The sequence below is a fragment of the Ascaphus truei genome, chromosome 4, assembly GCF_040206685.1.
Source record: "Ascaphus truei isolate aAscTru1 chromosome 4, aAscTru1.hap1, whole genome shotgun sequence".
In the NCBI taxonomy this organism is placed as follows: Eukaryota; Metazoa; Chordata; class Amphibia; order Anura; family Ascaphidae; genus Ascaphus; species Ascaphus truei.
This window is the reverse complement of record NC_134486.1, coordinates 53,760,068-53,784,734: the sequence shown is the minus strand read 5'-3', so window position 1 is coordinate 53,784,734 and position 24,667 is coordinate 53,760,068. Positions and strand designations below refer to the sequence as shown.

The window sequence follows — 24,667 nt, the reverse complement described above, 5'->3', positions numbered from 1 at the left end:
TTACGTGCTGAAATTACAACTGTTAGGCTGCGCTTATAGTACCGCCGACAGCGACGTCGCGTAAAAAAAACAAAAAATTAATTGCGCCGTCACGTGCGCATATAGTATAAGCGACGGCTTGGTCGGGATTGCTGGAAGTCATCTCAATTTGATTTTTCCAGCGACCGCAGCGTGACGTCGCCGGCACTATAAGCGCAGCCTAAGTAATGCAGGTTATATGTAGCGTTAGAAACAGAAGCTTACAGGCCTGAATATCTATTATGTGTAAGTGTGTTGCACACAAAGCACGTTTTCAAGTACTCTTACAGGTCGTAACAACAAGCTACTTGGCAGTCTTAATGAGCAGATCCATTGAACTTTCCTCTATAATTTGTTATAAATTGTTTTTGGAACCTCGAATATTTACCGCCATTCATAAAAAAGTAGAGTTACCACAAAAAGCAAATAGTTTTTTTCTGCCTCAAACCACTGCTCGCATTGTTTTTGTCACAAGTCATGTCACATGTATTTTAGGAACCCTCTGACTAAGGATAGCACATTTTTTCATGAAATTGTGCAATCATTTTCTGTATCGAGTCTTGGAACAGCTTCATGACTCATGGCTGATCCCCGACGTTTGAATTACTGCAAAAGGAGACCGAAATCACCTCACAAAACGCAAGATTCCATATTTATAATATTGCACTTTTTTTTTTTTGCATATACTGTAGGTTTTCAAACAAATTTAAAAGCATATCTTACATTATGAAACAACGTCTAAAAATGGTAGCCTTGACTTAATTGCAAACGCAGTACATTTTGATAAGTAGGGCTGCATTTTTAAAGCAGCCGTCCCCACATTTCAAATTGTTTTTATTTTTATTCTATGAACCTAACTTGAAGACTCCCACAATTGATCTGCGGTTGCCTGACAGATATTTGAAAAGTGAAACAGTGCGCAGCAAATATAGCAACAAATTCAGTGATGGGCAAACCGTGCCTTGTATTCTCAATATAGAGATCACAAACACCCCCCAAAAAATAGTGTGAATCAAACATATGTGATAAAGGAACCTTGAGGTATACAGGACCTTAAATGTATACACACACACACACGTCTCCAGCTGTTAGAGATGGCTGAACATCTCTCAAGTGCTAGAGAATTTTTTTTTAACAAATACAGCGCACAACGCTCGTAGTGAAGTTTAGTCATATAAAAATTGATCAGTAAGTATTGTGCGCACATCAGGGTAGTTCTTTTAAACATTTCATGTAGCTAAGACATGAGTTACCGCACTGGAAACAGACAGACATCCGTCACCGCTGGATCTCCTGTTGAGCTGGTTGTAGTATAGCTGCTCTCTTTGGGATGGGCAGCACCTCGGTGACGGAACGCGATCCTTCCTCCGTAGTTGACACGAGGGCCGAATCCCCAGCAAGGCAGTCAGCGGGCGGGTCTCAAAGGTGTATAAGGAAACTTTCCCAGGCAGAGTCTTGAGCACGGCAGTGTTACTCGCAGCAGACTCTGACGTCACCACACAGCGTCACAAAACCGTGACCATGAGGTATCAGTCTAGAGATCACGGTAAATAGCTGTCTGTGTCACAGGGGCAATAAGAACAACTAATGTCTTCAAGGGTGAGGAAACTCCAGCCACAACTCTTCCCGGCGATGCAAAGCAGCGGCTTAAGATAGCAATGTAAACCGCCACAGAATTGCGGCTGTACAGAGCTTCTCAAAATTCCAAAATGAGCCACACGTCGGTACTTGTTGGCAAAAGGAGTAATAAGAGACAATAAAAGGTATAAGACAATCAAAAAAAGTATTGTCTTACACCGTTTATTGTCTCTTATTACTCCTTTTGCCAACAAGTACCGACGTGCGGCTACGTGTGTAGGTTGGACAGTGGATCCTATCCTAGGGTAAAGAAAGCCATCCCTCCATTCCCCCCACAAAATAAGCACACGGCTGCCTTAAGAGAACGCGTGTGTGATTACAGATGACGTTTTTACGGTTGTTTACATCTCTGCTTAACAAATAACATTTTCATAATTACACATTGAGGTTTTTTTGTGCAAAATGTGGTAGAGTGCCGAGTGTTTAGAAGAATTAAAAAACCACAGGTTATTCATGAAATATTTACTTCTATTTTCAGGAGAACTGTAAGGAATTTATCTAGGAACAAGCTTGGCATAATTATGCGCCTTTCCCAGAATTTGATATTTAGCATTTTTATAGTATTCTTCCTTATTCGGCTAAATAATGATGTACTAAGAGGTGCCGTGCAGGATCGAATTGGGTTAATTTACCAATGTCTTGGAGGAACACCATACACGGGACTACTCAATGCTGTTGCCTTATGTAAGTTTGTATGTCGATTTTATTGTATTTCTTTTCTGTATACTGATCTAGAACAGGGGTGCACAAAGTGGGGGGCGGGAGAATTTCCTTGGGGGGGGGGGGGGGCACGGCAGCTACATAAGTCCTGCGCTCTCCGCCAAGGCACTTCTATTAAGTGCCGGGGGGGACCGCGCGAGGCCTCTGCAGCTTCCCCTACCTGATCTTTGGCGATGCGTCGTTGCCATGGCAATGTGACATCACATGACCCCGCTACGTCATTTGACACCGCAGCCGAGGAGGGGGGGTGGTGTCGCGAGCCAGGAGGTGAGCAGGTAAGGGGTGCGCAGGATCAAAACTTTGTGCACCCCAGATCTAGAAGTGGGATTCTTTTAATTCAATGTATTGTCTAGTATCTTCTTTTTAAGACCTTTATTGTGTCTACTACTGTAGGACATGTTTTGAAACAGGTAGGCAAAATGTAGGTGATTCAAAGAACAGGGTGCACTGTACTTCCAAAAACACTTGAGGAAATACTAACCATGAAAGATGGGGGGGAGGAGCGTATGGTGGAAACTTGAGCTCCAGTAAAATAAACACATTTACGAGATATACTGTATGTCTCTTCAGGTATTAGATTTTTGAAATCTGTGACCAGGAAAACCTTGTGCATGGGTGTCTTCTATAAAAAAAAAAAATATCTCCAAATTCCCATCATGAGGATTATATAATATAATCAAGTAGAAATAGTTGTGTTAGTCCAGTTGCAATAGTGCAGCAGTTCACTCTGGTCCTAAGTGGAACTCCAGCTTTAAGTGCCAATTGAACTTGAAAATGTTCAAAAAGTTATTCTTTATAAGTCACATAGCATATTTCTACATCCATGGTAACGGCCTTTTCTTTTGTTATTCAGTCCCTGCCCTACGCGCCATCAGTGACCAGGAAAGCAAGGATGGTTTGTACCAGAAGTGGCAAATGCTTTTAGCCTACATAATACACATTCTGCCTTTCAGCATTCTCAGTGTGGCAATATTTAGCGCTTTCATGTACTGGTAGGTAGCATTTGGTATCTTTAAATCATTTGCTAAATTTGGCTATCTGCTTATACTTTCATTAATTTATGACATAGATACCACTGCCTACAATATATATATAGACATTACCAAATATAATACAATGTATAACCCTGTTCTATGTAACCGTGTATCAGTCATCATAACTCTGTGCCCAGGACAAACTTGAAAACGATAGGCAACTTTCAATGTATTGCTTCCTGGTAAAATATTTTATGAATTAATAAATGATGTGTGTATGTGCTTATACTGTAGGACTGTGGGACTGTATCCCGACATCACACGATTTGGATGTTTCTTTGCTGTGCTTTTGGTTCCCCATCTAATGGGTGAATTGCTAACCCTCGCAGTACTTGGTGTAGTAGACAACCCAAATATAGTGAATGCTGGGGTGGCTCTGCTCAACATCGCAGGAATCCTTGTGGGATCTGGAATTTTAAGGTAACATATCTCATGCACCCGAGTGATCATGAGATCATTGTTGAGATATGCAGTCTGATTTTAATGCCACTATCAGTCATGGATTATCACTGAACACCTATGGCTTTCCCACTTACTTTGAAAACATGCAACGGGAGGTGGTATATCAGCTAATAACTTAAAAGCACAAGTGCAGGTGTTTAGTGGATAACTGGGGAAACAGAAACATTGAAGACAGAAGCCAATAAATAAAGTTAATTACATATGTTTATTATAAATAATTTGATTACTTGACCCATTTTTACACTGGGTGAAGGGCTGGGCAGTGGCTAAATGCTTATGGTTAGGGTAAAAACAAAAGGCTGCAAGCAAGAGGCTGATGAATGTTTGTACAGTGCATAGATACAGATAGAGTTACTATTGTTTAGTGAATAAACAACTTTTATGGATAACACCATGGATGCTGTAATATTAACTTCAATCCTAACTGAATTATAATACACATAATAATGTGTAATGTAAGAGGATGAGAGTGGAGAAACCCCCTCCACCATTAATGGTTTTCCCTTGTCAAATGGACTATAGTACTTCCTATATTTTTTTTCCCACATGAAACTTGGCTAACCCATCTGCCAACTGACACATGGGAATACACTGAAACATACATTTCAATCAGTTTGAATATATTTACTGAATTAACTTCAGGAGCTGAAAACCCCCCCCAGAATAATTTTGTTTCTCTCTCCCTCCTTCTCCCCCCCACAACCCCCAGGAGTTTGCAAGAAATGCCGCAAGTGTTTCAACTTTTAAGCTATATTACATACCAGAGATACGCTTGTGAAGTACTAGTCATCAATGAGTTTTATAATTTGAATTTTACCTGTGGTAAGTGATGATATTTTTATGTTAACATTAAGTCACTGGGAGATGTGTATTAAGATTCTGAAAGATTAAAAAAAAATTGCTTTATCCATTAGAAAAAACGTTAAATTAGATTTATCCTGTCACAAAGCTGTCTGACTTCTTGATATGGAAAAAAGGAGAAACATTATGAAACAAGATTAGGAACTTAATGCATCCTTTTATACTATATACAAATGTGCAACTCTTCCTTAAACCGTACTATTGCCTAAACTGCTCATGAATGTGAGAGGTGCAGAATAGGTGATACTTGATACTTAAAAATATACAATTAAAATGACAAGTCATTTTGCAGCAAACCCAGCTTTTTGTTTTGGTTGATTCATAACCCCAATTGTCCGATAAGGGAATGTGAAATATTCCTGGGACAGAAGTAGCTCAGTGGTAAACACATGGGCCCCTTTTAATGTACTTTTTCTTCCTTAGGTGTAGCGCACAATTCATCTGGAATAAACTCACAATGCCTGTACTCCGAGGGGAATCAGTTCATTGAGAAGACATATCCTGGTGGCACTTCCAGAATCACTTTTGACTTTTTAATGCTTTATGCCTTCCTCCCTGCAATGGTAATTGTGTGTATAATCAGCTTTAAAATACGAGATATTCTGATTCGTAGATAGACAGAACACATGGAAACATACAAAAAGTGGATTATTTACAATAGTCTCCCAGCTGGAAAACCAGTGCAGAAGAATTGCACCAGATTTAATCAAAGGAAATATTTTTTTTAATGGGATTTGCTTTCTTTGATAAATATGGAGCTGTTCTGCAATGGCTTTGCACTTGGGAAACTTGAGTAAATAGAGGCCTAGTTTGGGTGAAGCACATGAGAATCTCTAGTGAACCCAACTTCTTTATTCACCATAATTTGTTACAACTTATTTCAAGATTTGGAACTTTTGTGTGCGCCTTTTCACCAAAACCTACTATCGGGCTTGAAATGCTGCTCTGACTGAAGGACTACATCAATTCTCTGTCACTGAAATGTTTTCCATTGCCCTTCCCAGGCCTTCACTCAGTATGTGAAAATAACAAATATCAGTTGCATAGAATGTAACTGACAAAATAGTTTTGCATACACCGTAATGTTCAGATCCTGTATTTAGGAATGTTTAACCTGTAAACAAATGAGTTTCAAGGACCGGCTAAAATAGAACGAAAAACAAATAAGTAACATGCCAAAGTTAATGTGATTTTTCTCAGTCAATAAACCTGTCCGCAATTTATCAAGGATTATACTGTATGTTTAACGCTCGTATTCTCAATGTAATTATGTATTTAACTAATATTGCTATTTTAATACTTGCTGTGTTGTATTTTGTGAACAAAATGTATGTTCGGTAGTTCTTCACTTCTCTCACACTGGCTGCATCAATACTGTTTTGAAAGTATCTAGAATAAAAAAGTTGACAATACTCAGCTGCTTACCTACTGTATGATGAAGAAAAGTGAATTGATTGTGCTGTTTCTCTGTGTAAAATACACCTTTTTCTGAATATTAGAAGAAAGTCTTTTGATAAGTAAATAGCATTGTAGGCTGAAATACTGTGTTTCTTGTTATGCAAAGTGGAATTAGATTTAAAATATCTGTTATATATGAGAAAAAAATAAAAAGAATGGTGTGGCAACTTTACAAAAATTATCAGGGAGGAAACACGGATGCAGAGATTTATTGGAAAAAATGTAGAATAGTTTTAAATATGTGGGGTAGGTATGGAAAAGATCAATTTGACGTTTGTTTATGCATTTGACCCCTTTGCACAGTGTGTAGTGTAAATATTGTTCCGAAATGAATTTGTTAGAAAGTACCAAAGTGTGCCTTATGCTCTTCTTTTTTGCTAAATTAAAAGCATTAATACACACAGTCTTAAATGTCATTGTCTTAACACCGATGTTAAATTACTCAAAAGTAGGCATTAGGCTGGCACAAAATGTAAACATGCAATGTTTTTCTCCAACCTGTATTTTTCATAGCACATACATTTCAAAAAGATCAAAAAACGTGTTCGACAAAAGCGTTCAACTAGATTTCCACGGCTTGAACAGCTTTATAGGGTTTCATAAAAATCTTAGGATAGAAAACGACAATTAAAAAATTTCACACAAAAAGGTACCACTCCTGAACAGTCATCGCAGGTGAGATTCAAGCGCCATCTCTCTCCAGGATTTATCAACATTCTTTTTATACTGTTCCAGCTCCTAAAAAAATGAAATAAAATAATTTTTATTAAAAAAATAAAAATAATAACACTACAAAACCCTTCTGACGGTGGAATTGAATTTAGCTACAGTTGTGTGAAAAAGAAAGTACACCCTCTTTGAATTCTGTGGTTTTACATATCAAGACATAATAACAATCATCTGTTCCTTAGCAGGTCTAAAAATTAGGTAAATACAACCTCAGATTAACAAAAACACATGACATATTACACAGTGTCATGATTTATTTAACAAAAATAAAGCCAAAATGGAGAAGCATGTGTGAAAACCTACGTAACCTTAGACAGGTCTGCAACCCTGCCTTTCACCATCATCACCCAGCATACAGTGCTTCCACTGCAGCAAGGGATTTTGGGAAATGACATGCAATCGAATATATATATATATATATATATTTATATATACACACACATATATATATATACACATATATACACATATACATATACACCCACACACCCACTCATTTGCATGTAATTTCCCAATCGTTCGTAATCATTCCGTTTTATATATAGACACTGTACAGCATTTGACATTGTCAATATATGAAATGCTTATATAGCCATGCATAATAATGGTATATTACTTTCTCTCTGTTGGCAGTAAGTCCTGGTAAGTACAGGTATGCCAGCAGTAGTTATCGAGGTTTTCCCTCACACCATGGTGAGGTGCCCTATGTATGTAGGGGAGTAGCTGTATGCTCTGAGTCCCTGGATAGTGACATCAGGGGTGCGCCTGCCTCCTGAAGTATATAAGGCACAACACAGTTAGTTACAGTGTTCTAGCAGCTGTGGAAAGCTGTTGGGAAGTTGTATTTCCTGCATAAGGGATTGTAGGAACACTTTGTGACCCTAGTGAAGTAACTAGCGGTCCAGGTTGACCAATCAGCCTGTCTAAGCCACTTTGTGTCCAGGGACCTGGCACAGAGAGGATCTCCATAGGAGAAGAGGGAATCCCACTTCAATTTGGGAGGGCGTACCTGGCAAAGGGACAGCACGGAGAGATGTGCGGCTAGAGCCGGCAGCTACATGGGGCAGTCTGCTACATCACCGTCTACAATAAAGATGACCTTGTTAACGATACCCCCACTGTGTGAGTGTGAAATTACTCAGCAGTGGATGGCACCACCAAGAAAGAGTCCCTCACCAGGACCATCTCCCTGTGGAAGCACAGATCCTGATGAGGTGGAGGCACTGCACATGATGTAAGTTGAACTCGCACCCACTACCTCAGCTACCTGTCCTGCTGGAAATCCCCTACTAACATCAAGCGGGAGACTCAGGAGTTCTGTTGCCTACAGGTGCACCACCAAACACACGTTATGGGGGTTGGTTGTTAGAGTACCCGGGCCAATGTGAGATTGGGGGGGGGGGGAAACCCGTTACAATTGGAGGCGCTGCTGAGAGATATATATCTATTAAACAGGACAGGCTTTTGCTAGGCACACGCTAGGAAACAGGGAAAGTGTATGCTGCCACTTTGTGCTGCGTTGGGATGGAACCGCAGGGATACCCTGGGAACCTGAGAGGAGTTAGTGGATCTGAAGAGGGCTATAGCTGTCCGAGTCACCTTGAAGTCGCGCTAGGGGTAGGACGCCAGAAGGGAGAGCCTGTTAACTAGGTCAGGAGTCTTGGAGAGGGTCTGCACTAGGCTGACCAAGAGAGGTAGACGCCCAAGTACTGCATGGAAGCCCCAGAGTACTCTAGCCATTCCAGATCACTTACCGAAGGGAGCACAGACTGGGAGGAAGGAGATACAGTAGACACAGAGAGTGAGCCTAGCCTGAGGTAGTGCAAACACGAGTTAGACCTATGTTAGGTACACAAAGTGGTGCACAAGGCATGTTTATTGTACGGATGTGGTAGCTGCCCTGCAGAGCGGAGCTCCATGTACAATAATCCAGTATACCGTGAGCAAGAAGCGACTGTCAGAATGGAGGATCTGCAAAGAGCAGAAGGTTCAGGATGCCGGGATGAGGAAGGAGAACAAGCTACAGGAGAGACTCTTGTGTGTTTGTTATGGAATGGCGTGAAAGCCGTGGCTGCGCCGTGTTTGTCATGCCTATGTTCTCGGGAAGATACCCCCGAGAATAGTGAGGACGGCAGCCTTGCGAGATGGGAGGAACGAAATGGACTTTGTTACACACCAATAAACAAACAGCCAGACGCTACCTCAAATATAAAGAAGGACAGTGCTTACCAAAATGGCGGTTCCCGCATTCCCGGGACACCGCGTGGGCCAGCTGCAGAAAGTCTTGCAACTCTGCCGTTTGCAAATTGTTGGCCAGGATTGGCGGCAGCGAGGAAACTCCACCCAGTTGGGGAGTTTGGCGCGAAAGCTGGAGCCGCGCCCTCATGGACTATGACTCACTCCGCCCCTGTGCTGGGTCAGCCTACAAAGCGGCGAGACATCCCCCTAGTTTCAACAAGGGGGAGTGGTCTACAGTTCCACCGGATGCCGATGGAGGAAGTGGGGGGAAGGATTGCTCAACCATCCCCTGCACTTCAGTTGCGAAGAACCATTGATCAATACAGACCGCTAGGACGAGTGCTTCCGTTGGTGACCATGGCTGAGCAAGCGGAGAAAGTGGAACAGAGTCCCTTGATATCAACCCACCCCTACTCGGCTCCAGGAGGCTTCCTGATTATCCGCGTAGAGGGTGTGGAGACAGTGGTCTGTCTCTGCCTGCAGTGCAGACTGCCTGGCGGAGCCGTGGGCCGTGGGCAGTGAGGCTCGATGCCCTCATTGTGGACTGCAATATATGTGGCCTATGACGACATTTGTGCCGGTACAAGCCGCGGGGATGAGAGATCCTACCCCGATGGCGGCAGCGGAGCTTCCGGGTGCACTATGGAGTGCGAGTGCAGATCCCGCGGAGCCGGAATCATGCCGAATTCCTAAGGCAGAGAGAACCAGCCATCGGAGAGGCGACCGGAAAGGAGCCCATCGACGGTCCCCTACTGGATTACCCCGCCCGAACTGTAAATTAGAGTCCTCGGACGAGGAGTGTGCCAGGTTGGCAGAGGCACAGGACTTGTTAGCGGAGTACCACACTACTGGTATTCCGTGGCGAAATGCTATCCCGCGTGGTGTGGAGACACGGAGTCGAGTGTCTCCAGTACCGCGACAACCCGATCGCCGGAGTCCCACTGCCGTGGTGACTAGCGGGTCGGAAGGAGGTCGATCCACCCCGACGCTGCGGAGCAGTAGGCTAACTCCGTGCTCACCGCAGATCCCGGGGGTGGAGGTGAACGAAGAGCGGATCCAGGGTCAGGCTAGACCGCGCAGTAGAAGGGCGTTGCCGGATATCCTCGTGGAGGAAGAGGTCTCGCTTGGGGACCCAACCCAAGATGGCGTCGCAGCACGTGCGTGTCCAGAGGCAGTTCCGGACGACCTGAGCGGTGTCGAGTGGGACGCGATCGCGCCTCTACGGTCGAGCAGTGGGAGTCGATCCCCTACGGACAGACGGAGTGGGCGCTCGAACTGGAGAACGAGAGGCTCCACTACCGAAGGACAGAACGAACTTTGTGGCGGACGTGAGTCAGGTATTGCGGAGGAGCAGGCCGTGATCCTGCCGGTACCTACCGTCCATCCCCAAGGTTAGCCCCAAGGCCCTAGTTCAATCCCCTGTCCCTGTCACCTATTCCTTTGGGTCAACCTCTAGCCTGGGAATGTCAGGGGATTCTCTGGGTCCTACCGAAGAAAGGACTGGAAGCCTGGACTGGGGAACTTCGGATGATGGGTCGGAGGGTGGAAGGAGGATTTCCCGACGAGGGTCGGTACCCAGTGATAGCACTAGTACGCTGAGTATTACGGGTGGACACTGGTCACAGCGTAAGGAAAGGTTTGCGCCATCTGAGGGTACTTCAGGGGTATCATCAGGTGGGCCTGAGGAGGAAGAGCCACTAGAACCCAACTCAGAGGAGGTACGGGAAACTAGATGGTCGGCACCATTATATGAGGGTTATGTCGCCTGGATAGACCGCACCCGTTTCATTCTAGAAAGGGATGGGGTGGTTGATCATTGGTGGGCCCCTGGGGATTTTGACGATGAGGCCTATCTCAAGGAGCTACGAGTACGGTGGGACCGAATACAAGTAGGTCTTATTACCCCAAAGGGATCTGAAGGGTTAGATGATCCGGTGGAGTCAGATGAGCCCCTGTCATGGGTGTTACCGGGAAAGGCTGGGCAAACTAAGTTAACCAGGGCCTGCCGAGCTGAACGGGCTATTGCAGCCAAATATAAAAGATCCCATGGGCTGGAATACCCATATGTTCGCGAACCTCTGATGAGGGGAAATAGAGGACAATCGAGAGAGGTGGCTTCGTAATGATATAGAATACTATATCGTTAATAAGGGAGGAGCCATTAAGGGAGTTCAGGCTGAGCAGAGGGTCTCCCAACTGATGCGGGTCTGGAAAATTGGGCGCAGCATTTATATGCACATGGTGGTGTATTGTAATGAGCGAGGCTTGCCCCGAGAGTTTAGCGTAACAGTCACCAATGCAGCGGGGCAAGAGGTGAAGAAACCAGACCCTCGACACTACTATTAGGTCCCGTCAAAGAGTGGTCTGCCTTTTTTTTTTGACGCTCTCTGCTGGTCGGTGAGCGTATGTTCTGTCATTATTATGTGACAATGTTTAATGCTTAATTTGTGTGTTCTTTTTCAGTGTTTCCTGGAACAAGGTACACCAAATTTAGGCCCCAGCCGGGACGGTGGGGATTCACCAGGGGGAGTATATAGCCATGCATAATAATGGTATATTACTTTCTCTCTGTTGGCAGTAAGTCCTGGTAAGTACAGGTATGCCAGCAGTAGTTATGGAGGTTTTCCCTCACACCATGGTGAGGTGCCCTATGTATGTAGGGGAGTGGCTGTATGCTCTGAGTCCCTGGATAGTGACATCAGGGGTGCGCCTGCCTCCTGAAGTATATAAGGCACAACACAGTTAGTTACAGTGTTCTAGCAGCTGTGGAAAGCTGTTGGGAAGTTGTATTTCCTGCATAAGGGATTGTAGGAACACTTTGTGACCATAGTGAAGTAACTAGCGGTCCAGGTTGACCAATCAGCCTGTCTAAGCCACTTTGTGTCCAGGGACCTGCCACAGAGAGGATCTCCCTAGGAGAAGAGGGAATCCCACTTCAATTTGGGAGGGCGTACCTGGCAAAGGGACAGCACGGAGAGATGTGCGGCTAGAGCCGGCAGCTGCATGGGGCAGTCTGCTACATCACCGTCTACAATAAAGATGACCTTGTTAACGATACCCCCACTGTGTGAGTGTGAAATTACTCAGCAGTGGATGGCACCACCAAGAAGGAGTCCCTCACCAGGACCATCTCCCTGCGGAAGCACAGATCCTGATGAGGTGGAGGCGCTGCACATGATGTAAGTTGAACTCGCACCCACTACCTCAGCTACCTGTCCTGCTGGAAATCCCCTACTAACATCAAGCTGGAGACTCAGGAGTTCTGTTGCCTACAGGTGCACCACCAAACACACACGTAATGGGGGTTGGTTGTTAGAGTACCCGGGCCAATGTGAGATTGGGGGGGGGGGAAACCCGTTACACTTATAAAGATTCTAAAATGCAATTTTAATACTATTTTGTCAATGCTGTATAATAGTTAAAATCTTTGCAATTTTTCTATAAAATGTTCTGAACTCAATTAGTTGTTTGTTGTTGTTGTTTTTTTTTAATAAAAGTGAACAGAAACACTGCTTTACACATGACTTAATATAAATCACACAGCTTTCACAATCTTCAACACTCAGCCTTTCACCTGGAGCTCCCTGTGAACCCCACAATGACCTTGTAATAACAATAATACAAGAGAAGTTTATTTGTTCACTGGGAATCATGTTGGCAGTCCAAAGTGTCAGATACAAGTAACCTTGGAAATGTTCAATCTTCAAGTATATGATACATGTTGAATCTTCTAGTATAAAAGCTTATCTTCATATCTTAACAGTTCTGAAACAAGCTGGAATGTTTCAGTCTTCTGTACATGTCTGATTACTGAGACTGAGAATAGTACAAATTAATTGATACTCACAAGCTCATTAGTGGTATTTTGTGTTTAACCAATTTACAAATAGCAAAGAAATGTTTTGTTTTGGCATGGTGCAGGTTTTTTCATTAGTTCAATGCTGTACATTTGACGTTAGTCTGTCCACTAAAATAATTTCAAACAAATCTACGTAAGTACCAGCACTCACTGTCTAATAGCTAAATGATGAAAACAGTTGTAATGCAGAATAAACATTTAATAATAAAATGAACCAGAAATAAATCAAATGTGTTTGCAGAAACCAGTATCATAAATGGGCATGTCACAAAGTGAGGGGTGGGGGGGGGGAGGGGGAAGGAAAAGGGGAAAAAACATGAAACACAAGGAATATACACAAAAAACGGAGAACGGAAAGTATGCTAGGGGGGCGACGTTTCGAGGGACTACCTCTTCATCTGGCCCATTCCCCCTGGTCCAAAAGGACCAAGAGGTACTTCCCTAAGCCTCCCTTCCCCTATACCTGGTCAAATCAGACACCCCTGAAAATAGATAGCAAACATATAGTGTAGGCTAAATACAGCTAAACAGCTAATAGCAGGGCAGCAAGAATCCACTAATGGTACAGTAAAAGCTGAACACAGCTTGCAAGAAAGCAGCTTGCAAATGAGCACCAGGAGTCCACACAGTCAGTGAAAGGTTAATGAGAAAAGTAAATGAAGTGATCAAACCCTCAGTGGCTCTGCTCCTTCAGCTGCTCGTGTGGAGTGCAAAAAAATATCTCCCATTTTTATCACCGCCCCAGGCTGGTGTTGTGCCCTGCTTAGGCAAGATAAGAATAGTCAACCTTGAATAGTGGATACAATGCATCATATTAGCATTGTAGAACACATTTATATATTGACCCCTTCAGAGGCTCAAGTGCTCAGCCATGTCCACAGTCCATGACCACACTACTAAATGCTACTTGCACATATGGATTTAGAACTTTTTGCGTTTTATTTGTAGGGTGTTTACATTGTTATCGCCCCTGGTGCATTACTTTGAAATGTATTGGCAGCCCCAGGCATGAAACGGGTTAAATAATTTGTAAGAAATCCGATTACATAACCCCAGGGTAAAAAAAAGTGTGATATTTCCCACAACTGCATCGCTAACGCTGATTTCTATTGGTTATCGCTGATTGCATCACTAGGGCTAATTAATTCTGATCCAACGCAATTTTTGCGTAAGGGAACAAGATTAATATCGCTACCCATTAATGAAGAAGTAATTCCTAGAAAATATGGTGGTGATTCTAACTAATAAATCGCTTCCGTCCCATATTTTCATAAAACCACATTTCAACGCAGCTGTGTTGACCGTTAGTGAATCTAGCCATTAATTCTGCTTAAAAGTCTGCAAAACATATGTAATTTACAATTTATCGCATAATTCGATACAACATGCTGCATAAAGCCAACAATACAATATTATTAATGCTTTTATAACTCCTTATTAAAGAAAGATGATCTTGAGTTACAAATTTTAACCAAAACACTGGAGGCTTACTGCCTTGCCAAGGCCATCCCCAAATGGTAAGTCCTACGCAAAATATTCCCCATGTCTCACTAACTGAGCTGCCGCAGGGGGAGGTTCTGTTCTGGCTGATATTTTCAATCTGTCAGTGGTGACATTGGATGCTTCTCTCTTTCCTATTTATGGGAAAACAACTCAAACTTTCACAGATAAAGGGGGGGGGGGAAAGCTTGTTCTCTACAATTAGTGGTAGTGGGGTGAGGAGCATGTACCAAAATTAGGTGGTCACAGTCCTCCCAAGCATTAATGCTAACATCATCATGCCTCCCTTGCTCTATTAACCCTTAGGGTGCCTTTATGACATTCCCTAAATGTCACAAGGGCAGGCCTTTTAGGGACTTTCATGAATGTCATGTAATTTTGCTAATCGTTTAAGGAGAGATCGGAGCAGTAAATAGCCCTGGGCCATTCATGTCACTGGGGGTTTGTCGTAACTGCGTAATCGCTACCCCAAGTGATACCAAAAGTCGCCACGCATTGAAAGGGATAAATGTATATTTTTAAGCATTTTTGCTTTTGTTTTGCTCTGTGTGCTAACCTCCACAGCTTTGCACCACAGTACAAAAAATTGTTCATCACGAAAAATAACAAATATGGGGTGAAAATTACACTTAATGGCCAATTGAAAAATACAAGATTTCAAAATCACCGAAGTTCGAAGAAAGAACTGGAGTATGCAGAAACTTTTTGTATTTTTCAGGTCAAGCATTAGTTATAATTTCTACTGTACTATTTAGAGTCTACTATATAATGTAGAAAAAGAGGGGGACGGATTAACCACTCAAATTCATCAAATATGTGAAGCTCTAAATTGATTTTAGTGTGTAATTTGTTCCTGGGTGTTGATTATGTCCATAGCCACAGACAATAATTCATATTTATCCAATGTCTTACATTTTGCCAATTACTTTTTTTTACCTAATGTTTTTGTTATTAACAGATGGACTTTCCCATGTTTACTTTGATGTCTCTGTGGTCTATGTCGTGCTCCTAGCCTGTGTTGCCACATTGCTGTAGCCATTCATTTCTACTGTTTGCAGCATTCTGATCCGAGTGGCATGAAAGAGTTCCAGGGGCCAGAGGCATGGAGAAGAAAGGCATTGGTATACAGCTAGGGGTTGACACCACAAACATAGGCCTTGGTAGGGTGAGAGAGAACACTTGAAGGTACAGAGGAGACCTACCAAGGTAGGAGTAGCAAAAAGCTTGCTGACCCAACAAAGCATAAGGCAACACAGTCAAAACAAAGCCATACACACAAATTCAGCTTGGAGAGCGTGGAAGAGAGCAAATAGTCTAAAATTTAGAAAGGATCCCTCTATTCGCCCTATGCAGATTAATATAGAATGTGTGACAAACATTACACCAAGGGACAAGCATATCCAAAATGTTCTAGCACTAGGCTGAGGAACACATGGAATTTTTTATGAAGGTATCCAGGTGCAATTAGTTAGCCCAGTGTCACGACAAATACAGGTCTTAGACAACCAGTTGTAACCCTGGTTCCCATCACAATGTCTCCTGCTGCTTACTACTGTATTTGAAGATTTATGGAGACAGGAATGCAGTGGGGAATGGGAAGTAGGTGCACACACAAGGAAAAGCACATCTGTATTAGGGGAATTGGAAGATAACAATCAAAGAAAAGGATAGTAAAAAAGGTGGAGTCATTTGATTTCTGGTTAATATTGGGGTGCATTGCTTCAACAATGCTATTATTGTGTGAATTCAAGGTGTAATACCTGCAGTCATTTTTGATCTGCCTGTGAAATAGTTAGCACCGTTGACATGAATCATTCTTGTATTGTGCATCATCTGAAATGCAACAATAAAAAAAATACTAACCAATTTTAGGATAAATTATACAGCTAAACCCCGTTATAACGCGCCTCGTTATACCGCGATTCGGTTATAACGCGGTTTTCCCAAAAAAACTGCACACTGCACACACACTGCTCATTGCACACACTGACACACTGCACACACACTGCACACACACTGCACACACACTGCACACACACTGCACACACACTGCACACTGCACACACACACTGCACACACACTGCACATTGCTCACACTGACACACTGCACTGCACACTGCACACTGCACACACACTGCTCATTGCTCACACTGCACACACTGACACACACTGCACACTGCTCATTGCTCACACTGCACACACTGACACACTGCACACACACTGCTCATTGCTCACACTGCACACACTGACACACTGCACACACACTGCACATTGCTCACACTGACACACTGCACACACTGCACTGCACACTGCACACTGCACACACACTGCACACTGCACACACACTGCTCATTGCTCACACTGCACACACTGACACACTGCACACACTGCACACACACTGCACACTGCTCATTGCTCACACTGACACACTGCACACACATTGCACACTGCACACACACTGCTCATTGCTCACACTGCACACACTGACACACTGCACACACACTGCTCATTGGACACACTGCACACACACTGCACACTGCACACACACTGCTCATTGGACACACTGCACACACACTGCACACACACTGCACACACTGACACTGCACACACACTGCACACTCACTTACAGACACTCACACACACACACACACTTAGACACACTTAGACACTCACAGACACTCACAGACACTCACAGACACTCACACACACTCACACACACTTACAGACACTCACACACACTCACACACACTTACACACACTCACACACACTCACACACACTCACACACACTCACACACACTTACAGACACTCACACACACTCACACACACTTAGACACTCACAGACACTCACACACACTTACAGACACTTACACACACTCACACACACTTACAGACACTCACACACACTCACAGACACTCACAGACACTCACACACACTCACACACACTTACACACACTTACACACACTTACACACACACTTACACACACACTTACACACACACTCAGACACTTACACACACTCACAGACACTTACACACACTCACACCCACATACACACACACACACTTTCTCTCCCATATATACATACACACACACACTCTCTCACTCTACACAGACGGGGGGTGGGGTCGGAGCAGAGGAAAGGCCGCGACCAGCACCACCACCCGCTCCCCCCCCCTCCTCCCGCGCAGGCAGCGGGAGCACCGGGGACAGCGGTGGGGAGAAGAAACCCCCCGCTACCACCTCCATGCAGGCAGCGGGATCTGAGGTAAGCGGCGACCTGAGGGACATCCCCGCTCCCATCTCCTGCCCCGCGGCCTGTCCCGCGGTGACAGGGGGAAGCGGGGACAGGAGGGACATCCCCGCTCCCATCTCCTGCCCCGCGGCCTGTCCCGCGGTGACAGGGGGAAGCGGGGACAGGAGGGACATCCCCGCTCCCATCTCCTGCCCCGCGGGCTGTCCCGCGGTGACAGGGGGAAGCGGGGAGCGGAGGGACATGCCCGCTCCCATCTCCTGTCCCGCGGGATGAATATGCGCTAAAGCGCGGCGGCCATTTTTTTTCTCGCGACCCCGTTAGTAACGCGGTGGTCTCGGGGTGGACCCCGAGACCCGCGTTATAACGGGGTTTAGCTGTATTAAAGATTCATAAAAAAAAACATCTATTTTAGTGCAATACCAGTCAGATTTATTCACCCGCACAAGCGGTGTACCTCACTTTATCAATATTAAAGTGATCTGCATTAGCAAAAGCGCTCACAATCCTTACTACATCTGCCTGGATGTGCCATGTTTTAACTGTGCCGCTTTACAGCCATACCCCGGTTTAAGGACACTCACTTTAACTACACTCGCGAATAAGGACATATTTTCAATAGCACCATACCCGTGTCCGTACGCTTACTTCGTGACCCCGCTTCGTTATTCTGCCCTACAGACCGACGTAGTAGTTACGCGCCGATTCCCCTCACCCAACAAGCAAACGGCTGCTTGCGCATGCGCCTGTCAGCACGTCCTTAACAGTAATATCGGTTCCCTACCTGTACCAAGCATCGATAAGTGGGAAAAAGGTAGTGCTTCACTTTAAGTACATTTTCGCTTTACATACATGCTCTGGACCCATTGCGTACATTAATGCGGGGTATTACTGTATACAGTATATTGTGCAGATTTGTTTGGATGTGGGATAACAGATAATTTACAGATTTTTGGGGGCTACAGTGAATATGTTCCCAAATAACTACGTAAGGGGATATGACAAATATTTTGCGAACTAACCATACATCTTAAGACTACAATGAACCTTCCAAAAATGCCTTCTTGCCTTTATATATAGTTTAAATGGGAACAAACTAAAGTTTTATCCGATGGTTCCTATTTGTGTGCAACTGTGTGTATATTTTAGACGTGCAATCCCACGTAGGCCACCCGAGTCTTATTTGTTTCTATACAAGTCACCTTTACTTTATCGTGAATAAATATTTCATGGTGAAATTCTCCAGTAACTTACCATTTCCCATTCCAGAGACACATTGTAAAATATATTTTCTGTGTCTATTGAAAACGACTAATAAAAATGACTGAATAATAATGCCTGATCATAGCAAGGCTTTTAATATAGCAACTGTTTGGGACCCTTGTTTTAGACATACTACAAAACGTAGTGCTGTATATGCGTGAATAATATTTGTTTCTGTGGTGTTTGGAATTAGGCTCTTGGGTGTAATCTTGCAATGCTTTTTAAAATACCTCTAATTTAAAAAAAATAAGTTCAAATTGTTTCATGGTTGGGTGATTTCAAACTATTTAACCCTAAAATATGGGGCTAAGTGGGTGCAGCCCCTGTAACAGGTTGGTTACATAACCCTTGGTCAATGACCTTTAGTACAGTATGAATATGCAATAGGTCTAGCTGACCTGACCGTGTGTTACCTAGTGCCTAGTATGAATAATAAACTTTACAAGCATTAACTTATCAGCAACACATATTTCAAACGTGAACTTATTGATAAGCAAGAAGCAGAAGCAACTTGTACGGGGTTACTATAGGTCAGAGGTGGCCAACCCCAGTCCTCCAGAGCCACCAACAGGTCAGGTTTTAAGGATATCCCTGCTTCAGCACAGGTGGCTCAATCAGTGGCTTTGTCAAAGACTGAGCCACCTGTGCTGAAGCAGGGATATCCTTAAAACCTGACCCGTTGGTTGCCCTTGAGGACTGGAGTTGGTCAACAGAAGAAAAAGAAAGAAAAAAAACATTTTTATTGAGGGTTATTTGGTTGTGATACCTTTTATCTGACCAACATTAGAGGTTTTCAACAATGAACTTATAGTTTACCGAGCTTTCAAATCTCATAGTTTTCGTTTTCCAGTTTATGGTCACATGAAAAACTTGCGTAGAAGATATCACCACTTACAGAACATTGAATCTATTTTTCTTCAGGCCCAATACAGCTACTAGAACTTATTATATTGGCGGTTATGAAAGCTTTAATTGGCCAAAATAAACGTTCAATGTGTAATATTTTGCACAGAGATTCTGAAGTGTTAGTTTTTTTTTTTTTTTAAATGTAAGGTTTCAACATCTTTGTATATAACATGACGTCTATCAAGACATTTCTTGTGTGTTTCCCTGCAAGAGATCACAGTGTAAGAGGAATTTACATGTCACTAACAATATGACTATGAAACGCTATACAATGACCTTGATTTTTAGTATTCATAACCATGTCTGTAACTTGTGACTCTAGGTATTAGATATACTGTACCGTAGTAAGAGATTTAGTAACAAAGTATTGATTTGAAAACTGCAGGGAGTGTTGTCATTGTGCAGTATTTTATTTATTTATTTATTTATAAAATATTTTACCAGGAAGTAATACATTGAGAGTTACCTCTCGTTTTCAAGTATGTCCTGTAGCAATAGTCCATATAGTTGTTACACATTACCCTCAGCTTTTATATTGGTTTCCCTATATTTTAAAGAATTAAAAATCCAAGTCTTCACTTTCTATTCATGAAGCCCAGCTTAAGTTAGAAATCTGCAGTGACCTCTCATTTACAGTATCAGGGTTTAAGCACACGTCTGTGTGATATGTCAGTTAAACATTAAATATTTCCCCATGCTATTTAAAAAGTAGTGGTACTGCACTGTGCCTGATGTTAGGAAAGCAGGCATATGCAAAAGCTTTTTGACAGTTATGCTATAAAAATAGAAAAGTAGACATTTTTTTGTAAAAAATAAATACAAATTGTAGCTTTGGAAATTAAATATGGAGAACATAGACTGTAAAACATTTTGCAGAAGAGCTGCCCATTTTTGTCTCTGAATTTCAGGAATGGAGGTTATTTTAATGTGCACGTGGGAGTGGTTCCATTCTCCATATATGGCATTTCCATTTACCGCTCTATTTTTGCGTTTATCGGTCTGTTGCAGAAATCCTGCTTTTATCCTCACTGGGTAAAATCTGCCATCCTTCCCTCCCACTTGGTCACTTACAGACTCCTTCGTGCTTGCATGAAAGTTATCTTTAGAGACTGAAGATAGAAGACCTGAACGACAGGAGAGCACAGCTCCAAACGTAGAAAAACAGGGGATCCAGGCGGATGTGCTGATAAAACAGGTGAGTGTTTATTTGCAGGAAGGAATCACAAGCAACATCATGGTCGCACAATGTTGCTTGTGATTTCTTCCTGCAAATGAACACTCGCCTGTGTTATCAGCACATCCGCCTGGATCCCCCGTTTTGCTACGTTTGGAGCTGTGCTCCCCGCTCACCTGTCATTCAAGTTTTCTATCTTCAGTCAACTCTCCGTAGACATCATGCCTACGGAGCCGGGGATGGCAGGTCAACAGAGCAGTGCAATGAGTACTCAGCGGCATTTCTGTACAAGCACAGAGTGGTTCACACACATGTCTAAGAAGCTTTTGTGCTCTCTCTCTGGTGAAGCAGGGGTTACTAGCGATTGTGAAGGGGGTAGTGATCGGGCTGTCCAGAGCTCACTCTAGACTGTGTCCTGATTTTCAACCAGTTCTCATTCCCTCTACTCCCCCCCCTTCCCCCTCCCCCCCACTGCAGTGTTTATTCTACAACCCTCATATCATTGGATTTATTGATGGACTGTTTATTCATAGTTACTGGATTGTGGAGGGTACACCGCCACCAGATTTACTCACACTCATTTGCACTCATTTTGTACCTGGACCGCATCCCCCATCTCATTATATGATTCAGCACAGATCTTTTTATTGGATCGGTTCTGCTTCAGCTGTGTAGCACTAATTCGGGACTTTCAGTTTCGCGACTCTTTGGTTTATTTTTAGAGACAACAGATTTGCAGGGATTGAAAATATAAGAAGATTTGAAAAGAAGTATTAAAAACATACCTGGTCCTTTTGGGTCCGCATTGCATCAACCTCACTTTCTGCATATTGTGGGTCTTTAGCAGGGTCCTTGACATCTTTATTGCAATTTGTATTCTACAAAGAAGAGGAAAGCAGTCAATCATGTTTACTATTTTATTAGCAGCTTCATAGGGTGATGACATTAGGAACACAAATAAGCTGCCAGTGACACTACAGTCAGACATTTCATTCATTTTAAAGCATGATACATACAATAATCTCCATACCATGTGTTTAAGTTATTATCCCCCTTTTGTTATTTATGGGTAACATTGTATTACTAGTCTGTGCTACACTGAGTTTGTAATATATTGTGTTACCTCTTTAAAATTGCTAAAGGCAACTGCAGAATACAATATACAGAGGACCATATGCACTGTACTAAGCAGCCTTCTGCAATAAGAGGCATTCCGCTGTTGGAAGATCCCTAACATGTCAATTGGTTCTGAGGTGATTGCCAGCACTGAATTATATCATAAGGCCTGGGACATGGTGATATGAAGAGCGCTGGGCAGCGCTGACGCTCATGCTCTCCTGCTCAAGCAGGAGATTTTTCGTGTCCCTGCATGAGCGTCAGCGAGCGCGCTTGTGTGCCGGGTGGGAGGCAGGCTGCCATTGGCTTCTGGCAGTCACGTGACCGGCCCTGCGCTTCCCTCAGCGGCAAAATTTAAACTTGCCTGTCTCCTGCATTTCCACGCGCCTCCGCACACCTGCGGAAGCGCCATCTAAAGCCGCGCTGATAGGGATAATGTTTCCCCTCAGCGTGCCTCAGCACGGTCTTTTTGACCATGTCCGAGGCCTTAAGAATGCTTAGTAGATCTGGCCTAAAGGGGGTCATTTATCAAAATCTGTCGGCTGCAAAATTGGGGGGAAACTAGTGCAAAAATAATGCACCAGATTTATCAAAGCAGAATGTGTGGATGTTTTTCCCTAATAAACGTAATGCAATTTGTGGCCCAGTTTTGCAGCCAAAAGACTGATAAATGACCCACAAAAAAAGTGTTTAGTGCATCGTAGCAACAAAGAAAAGCAAAGGCAAAACATATTTTCCCCTCAAATCAGCCTTTGAGTAATTATTTTCAAGTAACTGATGAGATACTACTGTACAATTCTATATATAACATTTTTCTGCTGAGTTTTAAATCCGACTTTCAAGAAAGGCAGATTACCTAACCCTGCCTCTGCATTTGTGACAGTGCTAAAAGAAAAAGAAAAAAAGGACACAACTCAGAACAGGCAGTTGTACAGTCAATTGTTTTAAAGGCGTTCAACCTGTGTTCTGGGTTCCCAAATACATTATTTTCATGGTTATTAAAGATATATATATATATATATATATATATATATCTACCGTACTGCAATACTATTATAAGGTACTTATGGAAGCTGGGGTCCATGGAATGGGACAAAATGTTTAATGGTTTCCGCAGTTCATAAAAGATATCAAACCAGTGATGCAAAGCATTTTCTGGGCAGCATTTCGAAGATTTGTGCTTATAGATACATTTCAAGAGACAGCAGTGAAAAATAAGAGCTACTGTACTAGGAGGGCTCGGCTAGCAAGACAGATACAAAATGTCATAATTGTGATTTAAAACGGGGTCATATATACTGAGCAAATACTGAACCTTTGGAGGAAAAGATCGCTCATAGACTTTCTTCCATAACTCCATGGGTGTGCGCGCACGGAACTGTGCCAGGTCACTGTCAGAGGCTGGAGGAGATCCTGAATATTAAAAAACCTAATATTTTAGTTGGCCTTCAATGACACTTATAACCCAGCTCATAAAAAGCAATGTTTTCACCAATTAGCAATGTAATTGCCTTCCTTACAGCCTAAAGTCATTTTCTGGCACATTAATGGTATGGGAAGTTCTCAGTGTTCGAGGCATCAATGTAAGTTCACAGGACTTTCAATTCTCTCTAGTTGATTGAAAGATATGATATGACTAAATTACCTACTAATATCGATACTTCTAACACTGGGTATGCATCACTGCTAAAGAAGCTCAGTCTCTTTAAGTGGCTTGAACCCTGTAGTGTGGTGGTCTTCCGTAATTCTCTGCAATACTAAACAGGCAACTAATGGGCACCAAAATTCTTCTGTAAACGGATGTGCTGGAAGGTTTGGGGAGCACAGGTATCACCATATGAAAAATTAAGCAGATAAACTCTACGTAGCGTAATATCTGCTGTGCTCCTGGTAGTGCGTCGCGTCACCGGATGTGAACCGGATAGCTGCCTGTCCCTCGCTGCAAACTCGAGTGCACCGGAAGTAACAAGACGTGTCACCGGGAGCACAGCAGACCAGGGGACACCGTCAACAGGCGGAGCGGTGAGGATACCAGACGCCACTCGGCTATAGTTTTATATGTCCATTCTGTCTATATTTATGTACGTGTGCAATCATCTGTTTAATACAAGCTTTGAGTATATGCAGTTTTGCACGATGGTATTTTTTCTCCTACATTGAAGAACATCACACCTACACCATAACCATCTCCTAATCCAGGAAGTGACATCTGATGATCCAGAGCCACATGGAATAAATAAATAAATGTGGGATATGCTGGTTTTTACTTAAGAAAATGTGAGTCCCCATTATATTGAATTCCTAGCAGAGACCCAATTGAAGCATATTACACTATGTAGCGTTTATCTGCTTCATTTTTCATATGGTGATAATTACGCTCCACAAACCTTCCAGCACATCTGTTTACAGAAGAATTTTGGACCTCTCTCGATAGGGT

General features: G+C 43.1%; 2 protein-coding genes across 7 annotated transcripts in view; one reads left to right on the top strand and one right to left on the bottom strand.

The window, feature by feature from the left end:
* ABCG5 (ATP binding cassette subfamily G member 5) overlaps positions 1-6,594 on the top strand; it is a 31,809-nt gene extending 25,215 nt beyond the window's left edge. For all 6 annotated transcript variants that reach the window (XM_075595778.1, XM_075595775.1, XM_075595777.1 and 3 more), the window contains 5 exons: positions 2,135-2,340; positions 3,230-3,368; positions 3,645-3,830; positions 4,582-4,694; positions 5,157-6,594. In XM_075595778.1, coding sequence (XP_075451893.1) covers positions 2,135-2,340; positions 3,230-3,368; positions 3,645-3,830; positions 4,582-4,694; positions 5,157-5,350 — 838 coding nt within the window. In that variant the 3' untranslated portion in view covers positions 5,351-6,594. The remainder of the gene's footprint in view (positions 1-2,134; positions 2,341-3,229; positions 3,369-3,644; positions 3,831-4,581; positions 4,695-5,156) is intronic.
* Positions 4,557-24,667, bottom strand: part of DYNC2LI1 (dynein cytoplasmic 2 light intermediate chain 1) — a 44,127-nt gene continuing 24,016 nt past the window's right edge. Inside the window, exons 11-13 of the mRNA XM_075595781.1 lie at positions 23,546-23,643; positions 21,900-21,992; positions 4,557-6,929 (exon numbers count right to left, since the gene is read on the bottom strand). Coding sequence (XP_075451896.1) covers positions 6,858-6,929; positions 21,900-21,992; positions 23,546-23,643 — 263 coding nt within the window. The 3' untranslated portion in view covers positions 4,557-6,857. The remainder of the gene's footprint in view (positions 6,930-21,899; positions 21,993-23,545; positions 23,644-24,667) is intronic.